Below are 24,002 nucleotides of genomic sequence, written 5' to 3'. Positions count from 1 at the left end.
CCTGGACTAGGTTGAGCTTCTGCTTTGGCAAAGCAAATTTGTTTGGTATTTTGTTAGCATTTATCTCAGAGTTAAGCATGGGAGAGGAAACTTAGCCTTGGACTTAAAACACAAACTTCTACCCTTTCTGAATGAATGGCCTACATAAAGTTATCTGTGGGCCACCAGCCCCTGTCCTGCAAAGCTTAACTGACTCTCACTGTTTAAGGTAGATTATCTTCACTTTAACTACATTCTTCATGGACTGAAAACTCTTGGCTCTTAAAATCATAGCTACAATAAATAAAATAACAGTTTTTCTGTTCTTGGAAAAATGTATTCTTAAATGGAATGAGATTTTATGTATACCTTAAATTAAAAAAAAATTTTTCACGGCCTTTGTTTTCTATGTTCTTAACCAACATATTAGCAATGAATAAATTTTCACATCAGTGCTATACTAGCTGAAACCCAAAGGCATCATCATTAAGGCAATTGCAGGCAGTTTACAGCTTATTGTACGTTATCACCTTAAATTCTTGTTAACCTGAAGATGAGCGCGTGTGAAGATAAATAGTTCAACCATCCCAGCACATTTTACTATCCCATTCGTGGTAATAAATCATTTAAAATAAAACAAACATATAAAACTACCCTTACCGCAAATATCCTATTCAATTTTACAGCATGAAAGGAAGCAAAACAAAAATGATGATAGATACCAAATCAATAATCAATTCACTGAATCATGCACAGAGGAATATTCTTTTATTATGTAAAAATGAGACATGTCCTCTCTTAAGTGTGCCATTTAAATGTTCGTCTGTTCCCCAGCAAATCATCACAGAAAGCCACCTGAGACCTTTGTTTCTTTTTGACCTACACATCTGGTGTTGCTCTGCTCCGCAGCTGTTTGTACAACCTATATTACTAGATCCAGCCACAAAGAGGGGGACAAACCCTCCTCTCATTTGACTTCTGCATCACCTTCATCACACCATTCTGCTGACACCACCTAGTTGCTTGTCGTAGAGTCAAGAAGCACCTGTGTGGGTACTGGGTTTGACTCTCAGGATGCCAAGATAGAAGACACACAGTCTTTAGTCTGCAGAAATCTGGAGGCCACTGAAAATCATGCGGATACGAAAAGAGATCGGATGGCTCAACACCCTGGCTGTCATGATACAACTCTCATCCAGTGTCTGGTGGAAGTGGATGCAGAGATCCACGGGCGAGCCCCAGGTGGAGCTCTGGGAGTCCAGTTGGCGAGAGAGAGGAGGGATTATATGAGTGAGAGATACTGAGACCATGATTGGAAAAAGCACAGGGACAAATAGCCAAACTAGTGGGAACGCATGAACTGTGAACCAATGGCTGAGGAGCCCCCACGGAACTGGACCAGGCCCTCTGGATAAGTGAGACAGTTGATTAGCTTGAAGTGTATGGGAGGCACCCAGGCAGTGGAGCCAGGACCTGTCCTTGGTGCATGGGCTGGCTTCTTGGAGCCTGGGGCCTATGCTGGGACACTTTGCTCAGCCTTGGTGTAGGGATGAGGGGACTGGACCTGCCTCAGCTGAGTCTACCAGGCTGGGCTGACTCCCCAAGGGAGACCTTGCCTTAGAGGAGGTGGGAATGGGGGGTGAATTGGGGGTTGGGAGGAGGGAAGATGGGGGAATCCGTGGCTGATATGTAAAATTAAGTTAATTACAAAATTAAAAATATTTAAAACAAACAAACAAAAAACAAAATAAAAAACAAAGTGAGCCTTTAACACCTATCGTGGCAGAAATAGGAAGCACTGCATATTTTGGAAAGAGAACAGTAAGTTTACTCATTTCAAGTATTCCAGGAAGATTACCTGGGAAAAAAGATCCCAGACTCACACCCTGAAGAGTTGAACAACTTACTTAAAGAGTACTGGGGATGTTTCTCCTCTCCCTAGACCAGTGGTTCTCAACCTTCCTAATGCTGTGACCCTTTAATACAGTTCCTCACATTGTGGTGATGCCCAACCATAAAATTACTTTTGTTGCTACTTCATAACCGTAATCTTGCTACTCTTACAGATTGTAATATGAAAATCTGATATGTAGACCCCTGTGAAAGGGTAGTTCCACCACCAAAGGAGTTGAGGTCCACGGATTGAGAACTGCTGTCCTAGACTAAGTCTGTTTCAGGTACCTGCTCCTGCTCAGACACCGTGTGAGATGGTGACGTGGCCACATTGGAGCAGAGCTAAGCACAAACAGAAGTATCTGGCTGTGTTTGAACTGTGGAGCGCTGTGGAAGAGGAGGACTGAGAAGAGCGAGAGACTCCGGGCTGGGTCGGAGAAAAAGGCTTCATAAAGTGAACCTGGGATAGAGTCACAAGAACCAAGGGTGTTGCTCTTTTGAATGAGTTTAGACACTGTGGGCAAGAGGGATTTTGTGTTGAATGACCACAAGATGGGAAAGTTCATTTTATTTACAAATAGGGGTTTACAGTTGGGTTTGGCTAAAACTTTATAGAAAGTCGGGAAAGAGAGTCAATCTCTCATATGAATAGTCTTTCATAGAGGAGAGAATTTGATTTAAATGAATCAAAGAAATGGTGAAACGGTCATGGAAAATAGGTATTTTTCCTCCATACATCAGAAGGGGACTCAGGGTGAATCTGTGGAATGAAAAATTTAAATAGTGCCTCTTATCCTATTTCTTTCCTTGTTTTCTCTTTTCCATGCCATGCCATATCATCCTTCTTGACTTTTTGTTTGTTTGTTTCTGATGGGGTATTGTTAAGCCATAACTAATTATTCATAAAAAAAATTATCAGTAAAAAACAATCAGGAATCAGGTATCAGGGTAAGAACCTGAAAGACCAGAGAAGCAAGGGAGCAGCCACTTTTGACTTCCTTACCTCTTCTGTTCCTTCCTCCGAAAGGGCTAAGATCTTCTCTCAGCCCCACCTTGCTGCTTCCTGCCTCTTACCTGTCTATAATCCTCCAAACTTCTATGGTTAATTTTGGTCAGTAAATGGCTAGCTCCGCCCTCTCACTCCAAGCAAGCTTTGTTTGTCAGAACACAACCAAAACATCACACAACAGTCTTGCTATGTGGTGCTCAAACAGTGTCAAACTCATCATTGTATGTCTCAGCCTCCCAAGTGCTGGGTTATAGACCTGTGTCGCCACACTTGATTCCTTCATTGTCTCCTTCATTAATCAGATATTTACCAAATGCTCAATAGTTGTGCATCAGTTCAAAAGGAATGCAACATGTGGTTCTATAATAACCTTAACAATGACCTTACCATTAGCTAGACATTTATTTGAGATTCAAAGTGTTCTCCTTGCTAGCAGTATGAATTCGTCTTGAGATTACTTTGTGTTTCTGTTTTCTTACCTGTTGAATGGGTACAGTGTTGTTTATCCCCCCAAGGTCATTGTTAGATTGAAATAAGATTAAAACTTCAAGAGCTAGTACTTCTGGCATCCCTGGAATATGCTATGCCCTTTAAACTTATCATCTTATTTAATCCTCAACCACATACTTCAAGGTTGATATTAATCCATTAAAAAATGGCTAATGAAGTTATATAACTAAATTACAATGGCAGGGTTAATATTTGGCAATATACCTCACAAGACAATTTAGCAGAACTTTCTCACTGAGATCACACTTGCATAGGCAAAGCCAACTTCAAACACTAGAAATGTAAGTCACTAAGGAATTACAGAGAATGCTTGAGGAATGGATGATACACTTATCCACTGTTGATCAGCTGGGCATATTTGTACTTCTTTAAGTGTCAAGCAACCAGTGTTTCCACATGTTCTATGATGTGATTTGCTTGTTTCTGGTTGCATCCTTCAGGTGCATAGTACCCTGTGATCACATCACCAAGGCCATTTATTTTGTAAGGCAAGGCTGTCAGTACTAATCTCATCTCAGAATTTAGTCAAGTTTTTCTTCCAATTTTCTGAAGGATATGCCCTACCAGTCTTTTTCCCATGACTGCTTTTACAATGGATCCTGGACTCCAAATGCCTTCAACTCAATGGATTCACAGGAGGAACAGCAGTGTGAGCTTGACTTTGGCTCTTAATGAAGACCATCCTCTTATGATCCCATAGTAATCACTGCCGTGTTGCTTCCCAAATTTCCTTAGTCTGCCTGTCCCATGTAGAAATGCCTTTCAGCATGCTATGGTGTCTCAGTCTGCCTTGTTATTACATCATGCTGATCCACTCCTTGAAGACTGCCTTTTTTGTGTGTGTGTGGGGGGGTGGGTTTTTGTTTTTTTGGTTTTTCGAGACAGGGTTTCTCGGTGTAGCTTTGTGCCTTTCCTAGAACTCACTCTGTAGCCCAGGCTGGCCTTGAACTCACAGAGATCCACCTGCCTCTGCCTCCCGAGTGCTGGGATTAAAGACGTGCACCACTACCGCGCGGCAAAGACTGCCTTTTTGAGTTACGTTTCTTTTGTATTCTCCATACAGTCTATTAGGATGTTGAATACAACAAAAGTGTAGCATAATTACTTACGATTAATTCAGTACACTCTCTCAAACTTTTTTTTTTACTTAAAAAAATTAATATGAACACTGATTACAATGATGGTCTTTCATGTATGATTTATCAAACTGTAATGTTTCAGAAATTTCTCTTTGTTCACATATCTTGAAAGCATCATTTTGTTAAATAAAGGTACCTGGAGCTGATTCTTATGAGACTTGGGAATGAGTGGTTAGTTCAGAAAAACATCTAATTGAGATGAGAGCAAGTTTTTTTTTTTTTTTAAGCTACAGTTTTTCCATAAAGCTACATAAGGCAGGAGGGAGAAAGGGCTTTACAATGGCACAAAGAACCATAAGGCAAGATTTACAGCTTGTTACAGAGTGGCACAAATTAGCAATTAGCTGTTATGTGTGGAAACACCCGAGAACACCGGGCTGCTACTGTTTAAGCTTTTTACTGAAGGAACAACCAACTCTTCATAATAACCCTTTAAAACTGGTATTCCACATTGGGAGAGAGAGGATTAGGAAAGAAGACATTGCTATGGTATAAAGGAGATGAGACAGATTATAATGATGACTTTAGAAATGGGTCCTTAGGAAACACAGCTGAACCTGCATTACTAGAAATGTAAATGTGAAGACAGAACTGTCACCCAGTGGTTCCTCCATCTATGAGTTACAAGAAGACATTTGTTAAGAATGATGCGCAAACTTCTGAAGATGTGTGCTCTAGATTGGGTAAAGATGAAAGTTGTTGGCGGATAATTAACTGAGGGGGAAGACCCTGCTCTGGCTCCTGTTCCCAGTCAGGAATCCTGAACATTTCCAGGGCACAGATCAATCACAGAACCACAACCCAGGGCCTCTTCTTGATTGCCTACTGATTTAATTCTGCTGCCTTCCTTCATCATTTAGTAAGATTGATTGAGCACCCAATTAAATGACTTGTGAAGATTCAATATGTGAGAATCTACTTATATAAAATGAATGTACTGAATGCTGATTGCTGTAGAAGGATTTTTCACTATCAATTAATCTTTATACTTAATTACTTAACTCTTATAAAGTTAAGAACTACTATTTGCTAAAGATATGCAATCATTTGTTACTAGCTAACATGCCTGGAAATGAATAATAATTGTACATATGTTAAGTAATTATGTAAATCACATAATATATCTTTGAAATCTTTTCAATAAAAATTGAAATTAAAGAGTTTTCTAATTAGATTATCCTACTCACCTAAACAGTCTAGACAACTTGAATAGTACAATATTTTGGCATTCCTACAAGTTTGGTTTTCAGTAACATGTCTCTCCTGTGTGTAACCTAACAAGGAAAGTGTTTTCACCTAAACAGCTATGCAACTAGAGGTGGATGACCTCCGATGTCTAGATCAATTAAGTAAGTGGCAGGAATTTAAAGAAATGATACACATCTTAATGAAATGTGATATTTTGATCTTTTCAGTAGGGAAAGACACTTTACTTATTAAACTTACATAAATTAAGTAAAATTATTAAAATACTTATTTTTAATTTTTCTTGCATTTATTTATTTGTTTGCTTTTCAATGTGAGTGTGTGTGCACATGTGGGCCAACCATAATATGTGTGTGTGTGTGTATAGAGATGAGAGGACAATCTTGGCCCAGTTTACTCTACCATATGGGTTCCTAGGGTCAAATGCAGGTCATCATGATTTGTGGCAGGCACCTTTAATGGCTTAGACATCTTGCTGATTTTCAAATTATTTTTATAAAAAGTCTTTTCTAAAACTAATACTGAAGTATTCTTAAATGTCTTGGATTAAAGAGGGTCTAGATAAGGGAGCTAAGATATATTTTGTGGTACAGAGGACTGAACCCAGGCTCTTGGACATGGTAGGCAAGCATGTTGCCACTGAGCAACACTCCCATTCTCCAGGCTGCATATTGAACTCACCACTATCTGAACATGGTGGCTCGAGATCTTAATTTTAAAAGGAAAGCAAAGAAAACTTTCAACTTTCATAATTGCAATTTTAAGTAATTTTGTAATCAGAAGAGAAAAGCTACATTCATATGTTAGCAGGAATTCCATCTCTGATAATCTGTCCTATCTGAACTTCAGGGATGTACAGCAGATCTACATTGTTGTTTAATCTCTTTTTGGATTCTTCTTCCACATTTCCATACTAACATGCTCTGTAATCACTAGGTCAGGTATCCCAGTAAATGCACTTTGAGACAGAAGGAAGTGTGCTCCTTACTAAGTGTAACCCTTGAAGTGTGTGTGTGTGTGTGTGTGTAAGTGGGATTGGGCAGCAGGGCTGATCTGTAAGGTAGGACCAACAGCAGCTTCAGGGAACACCTGAGTTCAAATGGCACTCACAGTGTTCCAGGTCTGACCAAGATGGCCAGTCCTTTGTATGTTTTATGTTTTCATCAGTCATCTCTGGATGTGGAGCTTCAAGGAAGAGGAGTGACCTTGGGTGAGCTGGTTCTCTATAGCTAAGAAGCCCGCAAAGGGTCAGCAATAGCATCTTTACCTGTCTGGACTCCCAGTAGCTGGGACCAATGGTCCTGCCGGAGAAGGGCTGTGGAAACCCATGACAAATACTCTTTGCTCTTCCCCATCACTCCAAAGCACTGTCTGTTCTGATCACTTTCTACAACTCCCTCTTCTTAGCTCTTCCCACAAGTCAGGTCATTCTCAGCCCACAACAAGTTCTGTTTTCTGTTTTACTTTCTTCTCCTTTGTTGTTTCTTGGTTGTGTCTTCACGACTTCTCCACAATTCTCCCCTCTTATTAGTTCTCTCTTGCCTGGGTGCACAGCTCCAATAGGTTTATGTCAAGATTTTGATTACAGTATTTGGTATTCCACTTTTGGGGTCTCATGACTGAGACCAGAAGTCACATTAGCAGATTTCTTTCCATTTCTAGGACCCACTTTACCTCTCTTACTGCCCTCTTTGTCAGCATGAGCACGGTCAGTCTCGTAAGCCAGACACCAATTGGCTTTCTCTTCACCTGGTCTCCAGGTTTCCCTCTTCACATGTTCTTTCTACACAGATTGGCCCTTGGCAATGGCTTCCTAGTTGGTTTCCCTTGATGGATTCTTGCTGAAGCATACCATCCACCAGTCTAAAACACATACCCAAGCTCTCACTTCTCTCTACCCCTTCATTCCTCCTTCCCCCCAAAGAAGAGGGAAAGAAGATGAAGAGGAGAAGGAGGAAGAGGAGGAGGAGGAGGGGGGGGGGGGAGGGGGAGGAGGAGGGGGAGGAGGAGGAGGAGGGGGAGGAGGAGGAGGAGGAAACAAAAACAGAAGACAGGGACTCTCCTGTTTAGTCTTACCCAGTCTCAGGCCATGCCTAGAGTCCTCCCTCCCTCTTTAGGCTTTTTTAAACACTTGCTTAGAGCTCCCCTATGCCAGATATTTTCCAACACACCACCTGTTTGTCATCTCTGTGGATTTCTTCTATTATTCCATTTTCAGTTTTCCTCTGCCTCTCACCTGTCCCCGTCTCTGTCGTTCTGACATCTTTGCCCTCCTTCAGCCACCCATCGGTGAATCTGTTGGTTTCATGCTTCACTTGAAAGATTATAAAACACTATGCTTATGTGTCTTGTCTCCCCTCTGCTGTCTGTCAGTCTGTGTATTTCTCAAAAGGACTCTCTTTGTGTTCCCAATCACAAAGGCCAGCTCTTGACATATTTTTAAGAAGCCACTGTTTGCAGGAAGCTTATTGAATTGAATAGCATGTCTAGAGTTCTGTTACCCGTTAGATAGTCAACAAAAGTGAGATATTATTGGAACATGTCTTCACTTACTCTTCTGGTAAATAAAATGGAGGGTTATTACAGGGGTGTATTCAGAACAGCAAAACAAGATCACTTTGACAACTCAGGACTTATTCTTTGAGCTTCTCTTTGCATAAAACCTACCTATTTAATTTCTCTGATGGCCCTGATTCTCATATGTGGCCAGCTTTGTTTGTTTTGTTTTTTTTTTTTTGTTTTTTTTGTTTTGTTTTTTGTTTTTTGAGACAGGATTTCTCTGTGTGGCTTTGGAGCCTTTCCTGGAACTCACTCTGTAGCCCAGGCTGGCCTCGAACTCACAGAAATTCGCCTGCCTCTGCCTCCCGAGTGCTGGGATTAAAGGCGTGTGCCACCACCACCTTGCATGGCTGCCTTTTTATTGCTGACTGTATGCCTTAGGCTCCTCAGTCTAAGCAAAACACCACGTATTTCTTTCTGCTACAATCCCATTACTAATGATCTGTTTTCTAGACTACATTTGTGAAACTGGAAAACATTTTAAATGAACCTCCAATCACTTGCCCTTGGTCTAAGCAGCTTCTATGGATGTGGCTGTGAATGGGGTAGTTTGATTCTAAAGCTGTCATACAGACATAGAGAAGGAGTTCTAATGGTACGAAGAATTTTACAACGACCCTAAGCACCCCTGAAGGGACATTAGCCCACTTGAGCATGTGGCTCTGGTAGGCCTTGCCCTTCTTCCCAATTCCCTCTGTCTTGCTAAAATCTGTTTGATTACATTCCTAAAGCTAGCCATCAAGGTCTATTCCCTTATTTGGCCAATCTCTTTTCCTGAGGCTGACTACCAAGATCCAGCTATCAAAGTATTGAAGTCCAGCAATTAGAAGCCCCCTTTGGCTGGCCTAATTAACATGCCCAATAAAACTAAACACCTCATCCTAACACAGGGCTTCCCCTCGTACCTTTATAAACTGCCATTTTCCTGCATGCCATGTCTGTCTCCTCTCTATCCAGAGGCAGTCTTTTGTCCTCCAGGACAAATGCCACTGCCCCCTTTCCCTTATTTCTGTCCCCTCTCCCTTATCCTACGTCTTTTGTCTTCACCTCTTATTTTCTGCCCTCTGTCCCTGAAGGGCAAATGAATCTCCTTGAAATGGAGAACTTGGTCTTGTGTTATCTTGAGCCAAGTTTGAGGTTTCCTACAACCTTGCCTGGAGGGGGAGCCAGAATTTATTTTCACCAATAATTTCTAAAATTTCTCTGTACAAGGATGAATTTGAATCGTCATTGAGTTGGGAAATGCGACTGGAGGTGGCCAAAGGTACTAAGCTCCAAGGGCATAGACTGGGAAACTGATTTAAAGCAAAGAAAAGAGTCTTTAGGAATTGTACTTTGTACCTGGAGAAGAACAATGAGATAACTGCATCATTTCATAGTGACTGGGGGCCATTAAAGTTGGAGAAAATTATAACTGCATAGTGGTCAGGGTAGGCCAGCCCACTAACTAATCCTAAAGTGGACGTTCGTAGTACAATGGCAGAGAGTAAATAAAAGGTGTGGCAAGGAGGCAGAAGCCAGAGTGACATAGAAGTATAATCCTCCAGAAGGCCACTGTGTAAATAAATACATTGATATCTCTTTCCAGTCAGTGGCTTTAAAAGCAATGAGACTAGAGTTTGGAAATATGGCGAGAGTTGGTAAGAAGTTCCAAGGTGGGCTTACATACTATGAGGCAAAGGTATCTGAAGGTTCCCCAAAAGGCCCCAGAGAAAGGGAACTACAAAACTATACAGATTCGAGAAATACTGCAAGCTAGGAGAAACTGTAACATATTAATAGTAAAAACTACGGGACACGAGGCCAGTGAGATAGCTCAGCACCATTGCTAAGCTGGATGGCCCCAGGTGGATCCCCAGGAAACACATGGTAGAAGGAAAGACCAACTCCAAGTGGTCACCTGACTGCCACACACGGCATAGTCCACACCTGCCTGAACATATACACACAGACAAACAGACAGACATAAACACATAACAAACAAACAAAGTTCTTAAGTGATGGGAAAGGATTACCCGTTTTGGAGAAAGCGCCCAGGACAGTGCTTAGAACACATTAGTGGGTTTTTTGTTTTATTTTGTTTTGTTTGTTTGTTTGTTTTTGTTTTTGATTTTTGAGTCAGGCTACTACACTGTAGTCCAGACAATCCTCAAACTCCCAGCAACCCTCCTGCCTCAGCCTCCAAATACTTGAATTACATGCATCAGCCGCCATGCCCAGTGGTATTTGTGTTGCTTTCTGTCCAGGTTATGTCCAGTTCATGTGGCAGATTCACAGATGCCAGTGGGTGAGGAGGCAGACCTCTTTGCTGGGCCCAGTTATTCAAATAAATAAAAGAACCCTGTCTTGTATAAAAATATCCCTTCAAGAGGGAACAGGGTCACAACAGTGTCCCTGTACAGAGGCCCGCACCACCTCACTTCTGGCTTCCTGAAGTTGAAGGTAAGTTAATTTCTTTCCTCTAATCTGGCTAGTAAGAACAGAGCTTTGCACTGTTTCCTTTCTAAACATGAAGTGAAATCTTTTATCAACACCTTTTGGTACACAGCACATGAGCTTTTAAACATTGGCTCTTCATTTGAAGACTTTGCTCAATGCTACTAAGCATGCCATTGATGCTTTTATCATTTAATCAATCAAAAAGTTACACTTAGTTTATACGAACAACGAGGTTAACAAACTGTAAGATTAGGCACCAGTGTTGGGTGTCACTCAGGAGAACAGGTGCTAATAGGGACGGAAATGCCTGACCAGCTTCAGCACTGGCGTGCTGCAGGTGGTCCTTTAATCACATTAATCCAAAATGGGCGATTCAGCTTTTGCCAATAACAGGGCATTGTTCAAAGCCCCCACTTATTAATTCTTAAGAGGTTAATGAATAACCTACTTTGCATAAAAAATAAATCACCACAGAAAACAGTCGTGTCCCTGGCACATGTAAAAGTTATCAGATGAAAGGTACATGACACTGCCTGGTGGGAAGGTCACCTTATCTGTCCCAGCCCTGGAGTCACCCTCGTGGCTGCATACTAGACCCTGACCCACCCAACCACAGCTGAAAATAGTTTTCTCGGGGTAACATTCCATCTCTTCTGCCAACTGCAAGTTGTGGCTCCTCCATGAAAGCAAAAAATATCACTAAAAGATAAAGGACAACGTCTGCCACCCGAGTGGGTCGTTAAGGCTGCCTCAACTGGGCTCCTCAGGGAGCACACTTACTACCTCTTTGCCCAGAGTCATAACCCTGCTTATCAGCTCACTAAATCCAGAGAGGAAAATCGGAAAGTTCCAAACCATAATGAGCCTATGGTAGAGAAACATGCATCTTGCTGGTGGGAACACATGATATAGTCACTGCTAATTTTGCATCATCACACCCTCCTCCCCCCACAAGCCAGAATGCTCCTCAGCTCTTAAAATTTACAAAGAAACAAAGACGCAGGTGATGTGGGAATGACAAGTATACAAATATACGGTTTGGGGGCAGGCGGGTGTGCACTTGCTGGAAATCAGCCTCCAATCTTGAGGGGGTTCTGTGAACTGTATCCTCTCTAATAGGGGCAGCTAAGGGCCCTCCCAAACACCTGGTTAAGAACGTGCAGACTTTCATGTGTGTTCTGAGCTGCCTTTCCTCCAAGTCAAAACAGAAAGGAGTTTGCAGCCCCTCAGTGCATTATATGAACCTATCGCTGCTTTCCTTTGATACCTTATCTAGCCATTAACTCAATAAAATAGACGGCAAAGCTGGGGATGCGCTGCAGGAGGGCCCCTCTTGGAAAACGCAGGCAAGGCCTTTAAGCTGAGGTTTTAACTTATCTAATAAAAGCCAGTTAAATGGAAGCTAATCCTTCATTTCACCCTTTTATTAAAGACCATAAGTACTACAGCTTGGGAGTAGAGAGAATAAAATAAATGGATGGAGTACAGTCAGAGGCAATAAGGAAGGAGGCTTAGCTGTTTGCTCAAGGTTTGGGAAGCACTCATCACAGAGAAGCCTTCTCCAAATCCATAACAAAGGCTCCTGCTTCCTAGCAAGCACAGTGCTGCGTGCTGAATGCAGTAACCCTGCCCTTCTAGGACATAAACATCGTATGCCAAGCATAATTGGGAGGGGGGGGAGGGGCTGTGAGTTCCCACCATCACCACCACACTATGCTTCTATATAATTGGGACTTCAGATGTAAAAACCACCAACAACAGATAGATGAACCCACTTCCCTGCTCCTGGACCACAGAAAAACCAACACTGGAAGTCCAACTCTAAGACAAGCAAAGTAAGGAGAGTGCTCCACCTGGAGACTGTTTTCAGGAGTCAAAGGCAAGCATCCAGGAAATGGCTTTACTTCAGCTCCCTCTTCCAAGTTTATAGGTTTTCTTTTCTAAAGGAAAGCCAAAGGTATTGCCCCCCGGTGTAATTAACAATGTTAATCTTCTTTTTCCTCTCTCTGGTGATAAAGGAATCATTTTTTATATTTAATTAATGCAGAGGATCATTTTGGAAACTGGCTAATGAGCCTCTGATCACATTACCATGAAAATGTGCATTAACATTGCAACTGAGGAGGCTGTTTCATGTGTAGCAAATCCACTTTGTAATTAGCCCACTGTGAAATGAATCACGTCTGGGGGCATCAGAGGGAGCCAGTAAGCAGTGGGCACTTGGCTACTGCTGGGCCATAGACCACCAATGTCCCAAACACTGCCTTCTCACAGCGATACTGTCTAAACACCAAAGCAGTCCTGTCATATTTGGGGCCGACTAGAAAAGGGGAGGAATAAACTTTATTCTGCCAGATGAGACATCTGCATGTGAGCAATGAATCAATAGTCAATGAACAGTTACATTAAAATTACGGAAGCTGACTAGTTCTCTTATTATTTTTTTTTTTTGCCAGAAAAGCCCTCAGATATGCGTTAAAGAGACATTTGAATTTATACGATTTTTTCCCTAAGTCATACATGCACACTGTAATGCACACTCTTGCAATTAATTTATAGTGCTAAACAGACAAAATAGAACAAGGATCCAAGAATAGATGGTAAAAAAAACAATTCCTTTTTATCTTTCTTAAGACATGTCGTGTCGTTTCCTTTATACAAAAGTACCAAGTATTTCTCTTAAACCAAAGCAAAAAAAAAAAAAAAAAAAAAAATCTCATTAATCAAATAATTTCCTCTGGCTAACCCGATTTGGCAAGAAACTTTTCCTGTCTATTCAAAATCACTGAGACCACAGACCTATTAACTCCCAGTACTTATGCAGACAATGATACAATTGATTTTCAAATGTCAACATGATCCCCAAACCAAAGAGGTCTCTTAAAAGATTACAGTCGGGGATCTCGGAGCTGTTCCTCTGACTTGACAGACATCTTGGCAGCAGATACACAAAATGTTAAAAGAATCCCACAGGAAGTCATCTGAAGGGGGAGTGGCAAGGAAACTGAAAACTGCCGCCCAAATGTCAAATAAAAAGCCCCCAAACAGCAAGTCTGCCCTCGATTCCGAAATGCACTGAAAGACAAAAAAAATCAAGCAAGCCAGAAATCGTTTCCCATTGCTCAGATGAACACAAAGCCTGGCTGCTTTGGTTGCTGCGTGCAGACCTGCACTCACCTGGGAAACTTCGTACAGCAGTTTGTAGTGTTCCTCTCTTTTCTGAAAAGTGCACAAATTGCAGCCCATTCTAGGAAGCAGAGAGAGAGCACAAATCTTCTAGTTTCCCCAGAACTGCAAGGCAAGTGAACTGAAAGGGAATCACCCTCCAGTCTTGACTAGTGTTTATCATCAGTCACTTCGGTCCAGAAACAGACAAACCGCTGTTAGCTGAAAGCAGAAGCCAGGGTGCATGCTCTCCGCGTTCCCGAAGTATCTTGCGCTCACCGATACACACAGAGTTTCCAGTCAGTTCATGGCAACACTCCCCCTGTCTCTGCATCAGTGCACATGACTACACAGATTCCAGCTCATGAATATTAATAGTGCCTCATTGATTATTTATGACAGAACATGTTAGCAGGGTGGGGTGTCATAGCTGCTGCTGATGACAGATGAATATTCACTAATTAAGAGGCAAATGTAGTGTGGTTAAACAAAATTCACTTGTGTCAATAGCATCTCTGTTTATTAAGGATAGAGGGGTTGAACATAGGGCATTTTAAAAGAGCATACATTTAATTTCTCCATTGATATAAGCTTCTAATATGGTAATAAAAATTTGAGAAACAGAAATTACTTAGTTCACAACTCCATGTGCTGCAACAAAGAAAAGAATGTTTTCAACATTATTTAATATAGGGAGGATGAATAAGAAAAAATTATTTAAATTTAGAAAACAAACACAGAAATAAATGAAAATTATGGAGTTGGTATGGGAAAGGATGAGAGTGTGTGTCTATGTACATGTGTGTGTGTGTGGGGGGGGGTTCTTTCAGTTTTCATTTTTAGCCTATAGAAATGATTGAGTGGATTATCTGTAAAGACCAGCACCCTGAGAAAATGCAAGGCACAGTCTCCTACTGCAAATAAAGAACACTTAAGCAAATGTGAGCAGATGACACTGGCACAAATAATAAATATTTTAATTAGATAATAAGGGCATGTCCATTAAATAGACATTTGAAGCACTGTAATGCATGTAGATCTATATTTAAAAATTAGATAAATACAACGTACTTCCTCAGATAAATTACCAACATATATAGTATTTATGCTAATTTTATTAAAGTCATATATAATATTTCAGGATGCTGACATTGGAGATATTTACATTCTACTGTAATGTACAATAACTCCATTTGTGGTTCTGTATTTGGAATTCATAAAAAGCAAAGGTGAACACAGACTTAAAGATAAAGCTCAGATCTGCAAATAATAGAATTAATCCACTTAATTCCACACTCACAAATAGTTACTTTGGGTCCCAAGGTAGTAAGTAGTTTTTTGGGTCCTTTAAAGATATACTACAAACAGCCAAAGCAGATTAGCAAAAGACAATTCCTTTTGTTCCAACACTGACTTGTCTAAAATCTCTGCTAATTAAGAAGTATGTCCTTGTTCCAGTATATTTTAAACTGGACAGGATAGCAGGCACTTTTGAAAGGGAAAAAATTACTTTGGTTAGGAATCACAGAGGATTTTGGAAATGTTTAATTTATGAACATTTCTCTATAGACACTTTTTGGAGTCTAAATTCCTAAAAGTGCTTTGTCAAATGTTTAGAATAGTTAACAGGAAATCAATCCAGTGAGTACTAATTTTTAACAAATCAGCTTTGTGACTAGCAGCACCTCAACTCCAGCAAGTAGCCTGAGATGAGCAGTCATTGTTGGCCATTTCCTTGGGGAGGTAATAATCTGATTATCTGGGCCTCATTTCACCTAGCAGCCTGGATGGAAGCCAAGACCTGGGACCTTCCTCAAAGTGGTAGGATAATCAATGGTACTCATGTGAACAAATTTCACCAGGACACCCTGCAAATTAGAAACCACTTGTAGGAGACATTAATTAAGACTTGATTTCTTTATGGGACAAGTGTATTTAAGAGGCAGTCTCAGGGATTTCTATGGTGCCCACAAACAGAAGCAAATATTCTAAGTGTAGAAGAAACAATACCTTTGATGTTATCAGGATTGAAGATATTGGAGCTCACCTCTTTCTTCCAAGCACACACTGATTTTACTTGGAAGTTCCTAAGTTGAATTTAAGTGAGTTATGGATTCTCAGATACTGATGTTCTGTACTCAAATGTCCAGGTCAAGGGATCAGAGTACAGTAAGGCAAGGATGGCTTGTTCATTCATTTCAGACTGTTTGGTGTCATGACTGACTAATCTCCTTGGGGGAAGTTTTTGAAAGCTGGGTATGTAACTATCTAAACTGTTACTCATTTGGAGCTCTCACCATATCTTAGAGTTGGCATTTAATAAAAAAATAAACAAAGCTTGAAAAATCTATTTTTTTTTCAGTTATCAGAAAGTAAAGTGAGCATTCTAGCAAAGTAGAAGTAGGTAATTTCCATTGAGGTTGCTTGTCCAGTTCTGCAGCTGCTCTTGGCTGTGGTGTTTATTCATTACTAGACCCTCTGCTCCTTTGTTTCCATCTGAGGAAACAAGTGTGGCTTCTCCAGTCATCTATCAAATGCTGTCCTTGGCCCATCTACCCTGGAAAGGTTCCAACCTCTGCTGCTGCTGGGCTCATCCCAAAGAATGAAAGGGTGTTCAGAACAAAGGTCCCGTAATTCCAGAGTCTTCTAAATTTCACTGGAATATGAGGGCCAGACTTTCTAGTGACTAAGCAGGCTATCTTGTATTGGAAAATTATATAAAATTGGAAATCAAGAGAAATAACATTAATCTGAATATTTTCAAAACACAAGTAGATTAGATATAGCTGTTTGGGAGTATTTATAAGGAGTACCTTTCCAACTATTCTTGCAGAGAATCTTAGCAATGTGTGAGAGTGTGTGTGTGTGTGTGTGTGTGTGTGTGTGTGTGTGTGTGTGTGTGTGTATGGTGCATTTCAATATATAGTTATTTATTTTGATTGTAATTACTGTCCTCCACACACATCATTCCAAACATAACACATGTTCATCAAGATCTAATATAAATTTCAAAGCTTAAGAGGGTAGTGAAATGAAGGAATCAACCATTTTCAAGTTCATCCTATATAACTTGTATCACTGAACAGCTAAAGAGTAGTTGAGAGAGCCAGGTGTGGTGGCACACGCCTTTAATCCCAGCACTCCATAGGCAGAGTCAAGTGGATCTCTCTAAGTTTGAGGCCAGCCTGGTCTACAAAGTGAGTTCCAGTATAGCTAGGGCTACACAGAGAAACCCTGTCTCAGACAAACAAATAAATAAATGGAATAGTTGAGAGGGCATTTATCTTTATCTTTATAGAAATATACTAACAAGTGAAGATGGGATATATAAACTCTGCCCATGCCAGCAGTCCTCAATCAGTCTAGGTACTATGAGTTACTGGCTCCCCTCATGACACCCACTCTCATACATATCAGAGATAAATGGATATTTTGTGTCACCTGGTAGGGGAAAATGATGCCACTCAAAGGCACACATTGTAGTGAGTGCAGAGAACAGACTTGCATATTAAACAACACAATAAGCAAGCATCACCACATTGACACTACAGATATCATTGTATAGATCGACAGGAAAGAGGGTGGAGAGAGAGAGAGAGAGAGAGAGAGAGAGAGAGAGAGAGAGAGAGAGAGAGAGAGAGGGAGGGAGGGAGTTAAAAGAGACTTTAATGACATTACTATATTTTTTAATATGTCCATAATTTACTTCACAAATTATCAACAAAATGAAGAAACTGAGTGCCAACAAGTCATGGTCGTGGCTATTTTTAAGGAAAGAGCATGTAACTGGGCAGGAACACCAGACAGTTAGAAATAGGAAAAGTCAGAGCTTCTGACCTTGGTGGTGGCTTTTCTAGGCAATTAGTTACCAGATGGATTTCTGCTATAGACAGTCTCTGTATTTTTGTTTTATTTCACAGTAAGATTTATTGGAAATAAACTAACCAAGAATCTGTGCCACACAACTCGGCACTTGATTTCTCTTGTTCTGCCTTCTTTGGTTTGGCTTCCTTAAGTCAACTGCAACCCCCAAATGTAAGTATTAAGTTCCAGAAATACTCATGGATAATGAATGCAGTGGAAAACCCTTGCCCTCTCCTTTCATCAGGCTAGAGAAATGAATTGGTTTTGTCCAGTGTGTCCACGCATCTCTGTGTTACTTAGTCACCATCTCCTTGTTAGACCAATTGGGCAGTACCATGTCACTTGTGTTCAAGGAACCTTTAGTTTACTTAGAAGCATTGCCAAGGCCCAACATGGGTGAGGCTGGCAATTTAGATATGCCAAAGGGAAGCTATCCATGCTCTCAGAGGTGAAGATGATATGTCAAGACATCCCAAGAGAGAGAACATTCACTAAGCTTTTCTTTTGGTATATTTTTATAACTGTTCTGTTTTATAGTTATGACATTTTTACTGTGTCCAAATTATAAATTGAACTGTGCCATAGTTTCTGCAGAGGCAGATACATAGTGCATATGTACATGTGTGAGGCAATGGCAGTTTTAGGGTATCCTCTAGGGGATCTCAGAATGTACCACTTATGGACAAGTGGGTGACTGCCCACATTTTCAGTCCATACCAAGAGAAGTAATGGTCAAATGGCACTGTTCTGGGTCAGCAATACTCCGAGTCTCTCACAGATGCCATAAGCAGTGGATAATCTACCTGCTAACTTTAGACTGAAGCAGTCTTTCTTTGCCAATGATGTGTTGATCATTGTCTATTGATCATTGCCAAAGGCAAGCCTTCTAACACATTAACACATGAGCTATGCTTTTCCATTCTAGTTCTAATCCTTTTAGGCAATACTATAAACACATACAGGTTCTAAAGTTCACATATCCTACACTCAACCACAGACACAGAGAACCCATAGATCAGAGAGATTGTCCTATTCAAGGTCAGCGTGAGTAAAGAGATCCATATTCGCTTCTCCAGTTACAAATTCTGTGGTTAAATTCAAAAGGTAGCTGCTGAGTTCTCGTTCTCTCTCTCTCTCTCTCTCTCTCTCTCTCTCTCTCTCTCTCTCTCTCTCTCTCTCTCTCTCTCTCTCAGAAGTAAGAGCTCTACCAAATGTCCTTTTCTGGTGACCAAGGAAGTGAAAGCTAGAACTCCAAAGTCCTGACCTTAAAAAAACAAAAACAAAAACAAACAAACAAAAAAAAAAACAAAGGAGAGAATAACTGCTAAGATTTAACTTAGAAAAAAGAGGTGGTCCATGGTTGAAAAATATACACCTTCTCTGTATTAGAGTACTGAGATGTTTTGTCATAGGTGAGAGTTGGATTTAATTAGCTAACACCCCACAGGAGCCTGTGTTCAGACACTGAATCTGGATGCTCACCAGAATATGCAACTTATCTACATGTGCCAGGGACTTTGCTGGCTTTAGCATGCAAGACTCCAGATCCAGGCGGTGTTCAAGCTGATCCAACTGGGCACTTGAAACCCACTTCTTTCTTTGAGTTTCAGTCAAACTGCACTTCAGTGTATAGTCTATATCACCTTGTCTTTGTCCCAGATGCTAACTGGATCTGTTTGTTCTTTGGAATAAACTGCTGAAACACTAGGCAAGTTCCATTGCATTCTCCTCTGGGACTTCATAACTAGTAGTGATGTCTTCAATTTTAAGTTCTCTGTATATTTTATCCATAGCCACACATACTATAGCACACATCACATCTATAAATACTCATGTTTTATCTCTTTTATTGGACTGTAACACTTATGAGGGCAGTAATAATATATGGTTATTTTTTAATCTCTTAAAATTCTTAGCATGGTACTTTCCATACTCTGGGATTTCAATCAATGCATAATGAATAAATAGAAATAATCGGGAGGTGACATTTTTGGGTCGAGCAAAGGGGCATACATTTAGGTTTGCATTACAATGCCTAATCGGTGGGTGACATTTCCCCTACTGGACTATTTTAAGATCATTAAAAAATTGAAAAATCTTAAGTATAAAATACATTTAATTTTATTCTATAAACACAAATTTTAGAGCCTTTAAAAAACTCTGTGATAGGTCTATAAATGAATAAGGTCTGATCACATCTATTTTACAAGTTGCTTATGTATTTGCATGACAAAATATCTCTACCTTTAAATTAACATTCTGGCCCATGTGATAGTTATTTATTATGCACATATTTTCTGAATACTTACTTTCTGAATAATACTGGTGTGTGGCTGGGAGGATTTGGGAAATGCATTTCACTTTTACAACATCTCAGAGTTAAATGTGTCAGTTATTGTCCTATATTTACCACAGGGGAAATCATTTGATGTTAAAATGCTCTAATCCAGGAGATCCTAGAGCCCTTCCCTTGGCTCTAATCTAGTGTTGGTCTCAACACTGTGAGATATTGACCAATATCATGAGTTTGAAAAGACGTGGCATTGACAATTCCCATGAGTGTCTTTCATTTACTCAGCTAAAGCCTGACACATCAACATGCTGAACCTTTCCACAGTGTCCTCATTTATTGGCCATATTTAATTTGTTCCTATAGTCAATGCCTGCTGTCATTAGGGTGCTCCACCAACCTCCACACGTCTGAGAGTAGACTCATTACTAGACAGACTGCAGAGGGGATCACTAAGGTTCTCTCTTGAACCTTGTCATTATTTTGTACAATTTACACATTCTGAGATAATATTTAATTTGCAGTTGATTGTGAAGATTAAATATGGTGACAGATATGAGTATGAGTTCCTGAGTTATGGAGGACTTTGTCCATGTTGGTATGTGTGAGTTCTAGAGTCAAAGTCTAGCCTTGTGTTGTCTCAGTTTCTACTCATGTAATATAAAACAAATTACTAATATGTTACAATTATTATGGTTCTTCCTATGTTTCTTATTTTAAAATGAGTGTAACTAACATTTGCTATGTGATTTTTGCAAGAGATAAAGTTGCAATGATGTGTTTAGGTTTATCTGGGCCATAATGTGTCCACTGCATACTGCCTATGACTATCATAGCAGTCAATAGAATAAAGATAATGATGATATCCAACTTAGACTTCAAAAACATGTTTGTAATGTTTTCTAATTATAAACCCATTGTGATTCCTCTCCACACTACTTGACATTTATTTGGTGAACTGTTATAATCATGTCTATCACCTCCTTTGCTCCTGAGTCCTTCATGTATTAGTGTCTTGTTTACTGGCTCTTTGTATAATACAAATAGTGGCATGGGAAGTACCCATTTTCATTCGCAGTAATAGCTCAGATGCTATATTTGTTCCTCTTCTGCATAATAAGCAAGTGTTGTGAACACAACTGCACTGGAAACCAAGACAGCATGAGGCAAGTTATGCACTCATGGAACAGCTAGCCTAACAACACTTCTGGAAGGAAATATTAAGTACCTGTCCAGCCCAGCTCAGTTTTCCTGATTTGGTTAGAGGTTAAAGTATTTGTCTTGACAATGTCACACTACTGAGCAACAATATAGGAATTAGAGTTTATCATGAGTGGTATCATAACTGATTTTACATCTATAAAAAGGTTTCAGCAAATGCTCAGTTAAATACTTTCATTCAACCATTATTTATTGAATAGTACTGTGAATAAAGCAAGGTGGTAATTACTGGACAGACCAGTTTGAAACACAGGCTAATATTGATTTAGTACTTGCTGATTCTATTGCTTGAGTACTCCATGTTACCATCAATTTCCCCATATTAATGCTTTGAGGTGGTTAGTCCTCTTGAGATGAGTAATATTTAATCATAAGAGTAGTAAGTCGGGAGCCAGGACTCATGTTCAGGAGGCCAGTCAGGTTTGACTAGCTCACCAGTACCTTATACAGCTTGTCCCTCCAAGAGAGTTATCATTCTAACACATTCCTAGATGCTTAGGAGAAAAAACTCTGGTGATGCTTGTAGCATGTTGAGATTTGAAAATTTCCCTGAGGTCCAGAAGTGCAGTCTAAAATTAACTCCCAGGATCCATGTTGCATCCTCAAGCATGACTGCATAAAATAGATTGAATAAAACCTAAGCAATTTCCTAACTTCACTCCACTCGGCTGCCTATGGGATATTGCTGCACTTAATATATGCCAGCAGCTGAATAGTATCTTCCTTCTTAGTACTTAACAGTAGGAAATACTCAGGAACTCATATTACATGTCTATATTGAGCGATAATGGAAGGCTGCTACCTAAGGGAGGCACATTTTGTGGTTTTTGGGAAAAGATTCACAGATCTGAGAGATCTGCTGATGAATCCCAAGTTTACATTTCCAGATTTAGGGCTAGGTGTGGTGGTGCACATTTTTAATCTCAGCACTTGGGAGGCAGAGGCAGGTGGATCTCTGTGAATAAGAGTCCAACCTGTTCTATAAAGTGAGCTCCAGGCCACCCAAGGCTGCATAGTGAGACCTGTCTTAAAAAAAAAAAAATCAAACAAAACGTTGCCAAAGTTAATTTCTCTTGAGCTTCAGATGGACCCATTCATTAGCAGATCTATCTACTGAGACTGTACACAACCCATTCAAGTCTATTTTATCAAAACTCACAATGGTTTTCCCCGTAACTGTGGCTCTTTGTCAAGCTCTGTGTGAACATGTGGCCTGACTATTGCAGTCTGAGGGTTGAATCTGCCCTGCTTCCTCCTGCATCTAAGGACTGGTTTTCATTTCATTTTATTTTTAGACTTCAATGTTATTTAGAAGCCTTTAAACCTCCTAAAATCATTTGCAATATGGGGCTGGAGAGATGGCTCAGGGGTCAAGAACACTGCTTTTCCAGAGGACCCATGTTCTATTCCCAACACCCATATGGCAATTTACCCAAAATCTCACAACCTTCTGTAACCCAAGTTTCAGGATATTCAGTACCCTCTTCTGACTTCTGTGGGCACTGCATACATACACTGAGTTAGTGATGCATGGACACTGACTCAGGCAAAATACCCACATACATCAAATAAAAATAAAAGAAAAACAAAACCCAACACATTTGCAATATGCTTTTGAACAAGTTGCATACTGAAATATATTGAAGTGTCTGAATTTTTCTCTGTGAATTGGGTATATCAGAACCTAGTCCAAAGATGTTTTCAGAACACGACTTTATATGGTACCCGCTCTGTGTAAGTACTCAATAAATTTTAAATAACATTTTACAGCTCATAATTCTTATCATGAAAATATTTAAGCAGGTAGACATGCTGTTTATATGTATTTTGGCAAGTGTGTAGACAGACACTTTGAAAGATTCATCTTTCCTTGGAAGGGGCTGGGCTTCTCTCTCGTAAGCAATGGCTGCTGTGGTACTGGGTGGCAGCCAGGAGGGAATGGGGAAGGGCTCAGTGATTATACAAAGCACAACTCGGGTGAGACAGGGATGCTCTGAGTCTCCTAGGGTTTGCTGAGCATCCTTTCCCACCATCCCTTCCTTTGGTATCCAAAGCCAAGGTATTCATCTAGAAGTAGATGTTGAAACATCAGGAAACATTTTCAACTTACATTGGATATACCAGCTCCATTCCTGGGAAGGAATATAGTACAAAATTACCTATTTAGACAATGTCCACTTTCCCCAAGTCATCAGATTCTTTCCTTGGACAATGAAGTTAGGTTTTGTTGTTGTTGTTATTGTTGTTTTTACATTTGCTAGGGTGGAGCTCACTTTCTATTTTGGGCTCTACCTTCACCCAAGCATGGCCAATTGTAAATGATGACTGGCTGGCTGGCTGTTAGCTTACCATGCTACCATCATGTTTTTCACCCATACAGGAAAGTTGACTTTGTTTACAGGCTTTTATTACTTATATTTTTCATTTGGGGTCAACTTAATGTTTTATATACTAAAACTTAGCTAGATAATCACTTGACTGGTATGTATAAATACTTATATCTCATTTTATTTTTTTCTCATAATTGACTTAAAAAACCTGTTGCTGGGATTGCTTTTCATCATGCATTATAAATATAATTTTGGTTTGCATAATTACCCTACATGGCAGGGTCTGTGTGGTGTATTAACATTTTATTTTTACACAACTAGAAAACTGTGCTTGCCTATCTTGTCATCTTTAAGTGCCATGATATGGCATGCTCTGGCTAACAGAATGGAGATAGAAG

The 24,002-nt window shown here is 40.1% G+C and overlaps 1 protein-coding gene across 3 annotated transcripts in view; it reads right to left on the bottom strand.

Moving 5' to 3' along the window:
* The window catches only part of Pdzrn4 (PDZ domain containing ring finger 4), a 336,579-nt gene that overhangs the window by 135,704 nt on the left and 176,873 nt on the right, over positions 1–24,002 (bottom strand). Inside the window, exon 1 of one of the 3 annotated variants that reach the window (XM_052748702.1) lies at positions 13,912–14,228. The exons of the other annotated variants lie outside the window; for them this stretch is intronic. Within the exon in view, the coding sequence (XP_052604662.1) occupies positions 13,912–13,980 (69 nt within the window). The 5' untranslated portion in view covers positions 13,981–14,228. Of the gene's footprint in view, positions 1–13,911; positions 14,229–24,002 lie in introns of those variants that run through there. 3 annotated transcript variants of the gene reach the window in all.

The sequence above is a fragment of the Peromyscus californicus genome, unplaced genomic scaffold, assembly GCF_007827085.1.
Source record: "Peromyscus californicus insignis strain IS unplaced genomic scaffold, ASM782708v3 Scaffold_20__1_contigs__length_68692818, whole genome shotgun sequence".
NCBI classification, from domain to species: domain Eukaryota; kingdom Metazoa; phylum Chordata; class Mammalia; order Rodentia; family Cricetidae; genus Peromyscus; species Peromyscus californicus.
The sequence above is the reverse complement of the archived record's forward strand: the minus strand, read 5'-3'. Positions and strand labels throughout refer to the sequence as shown.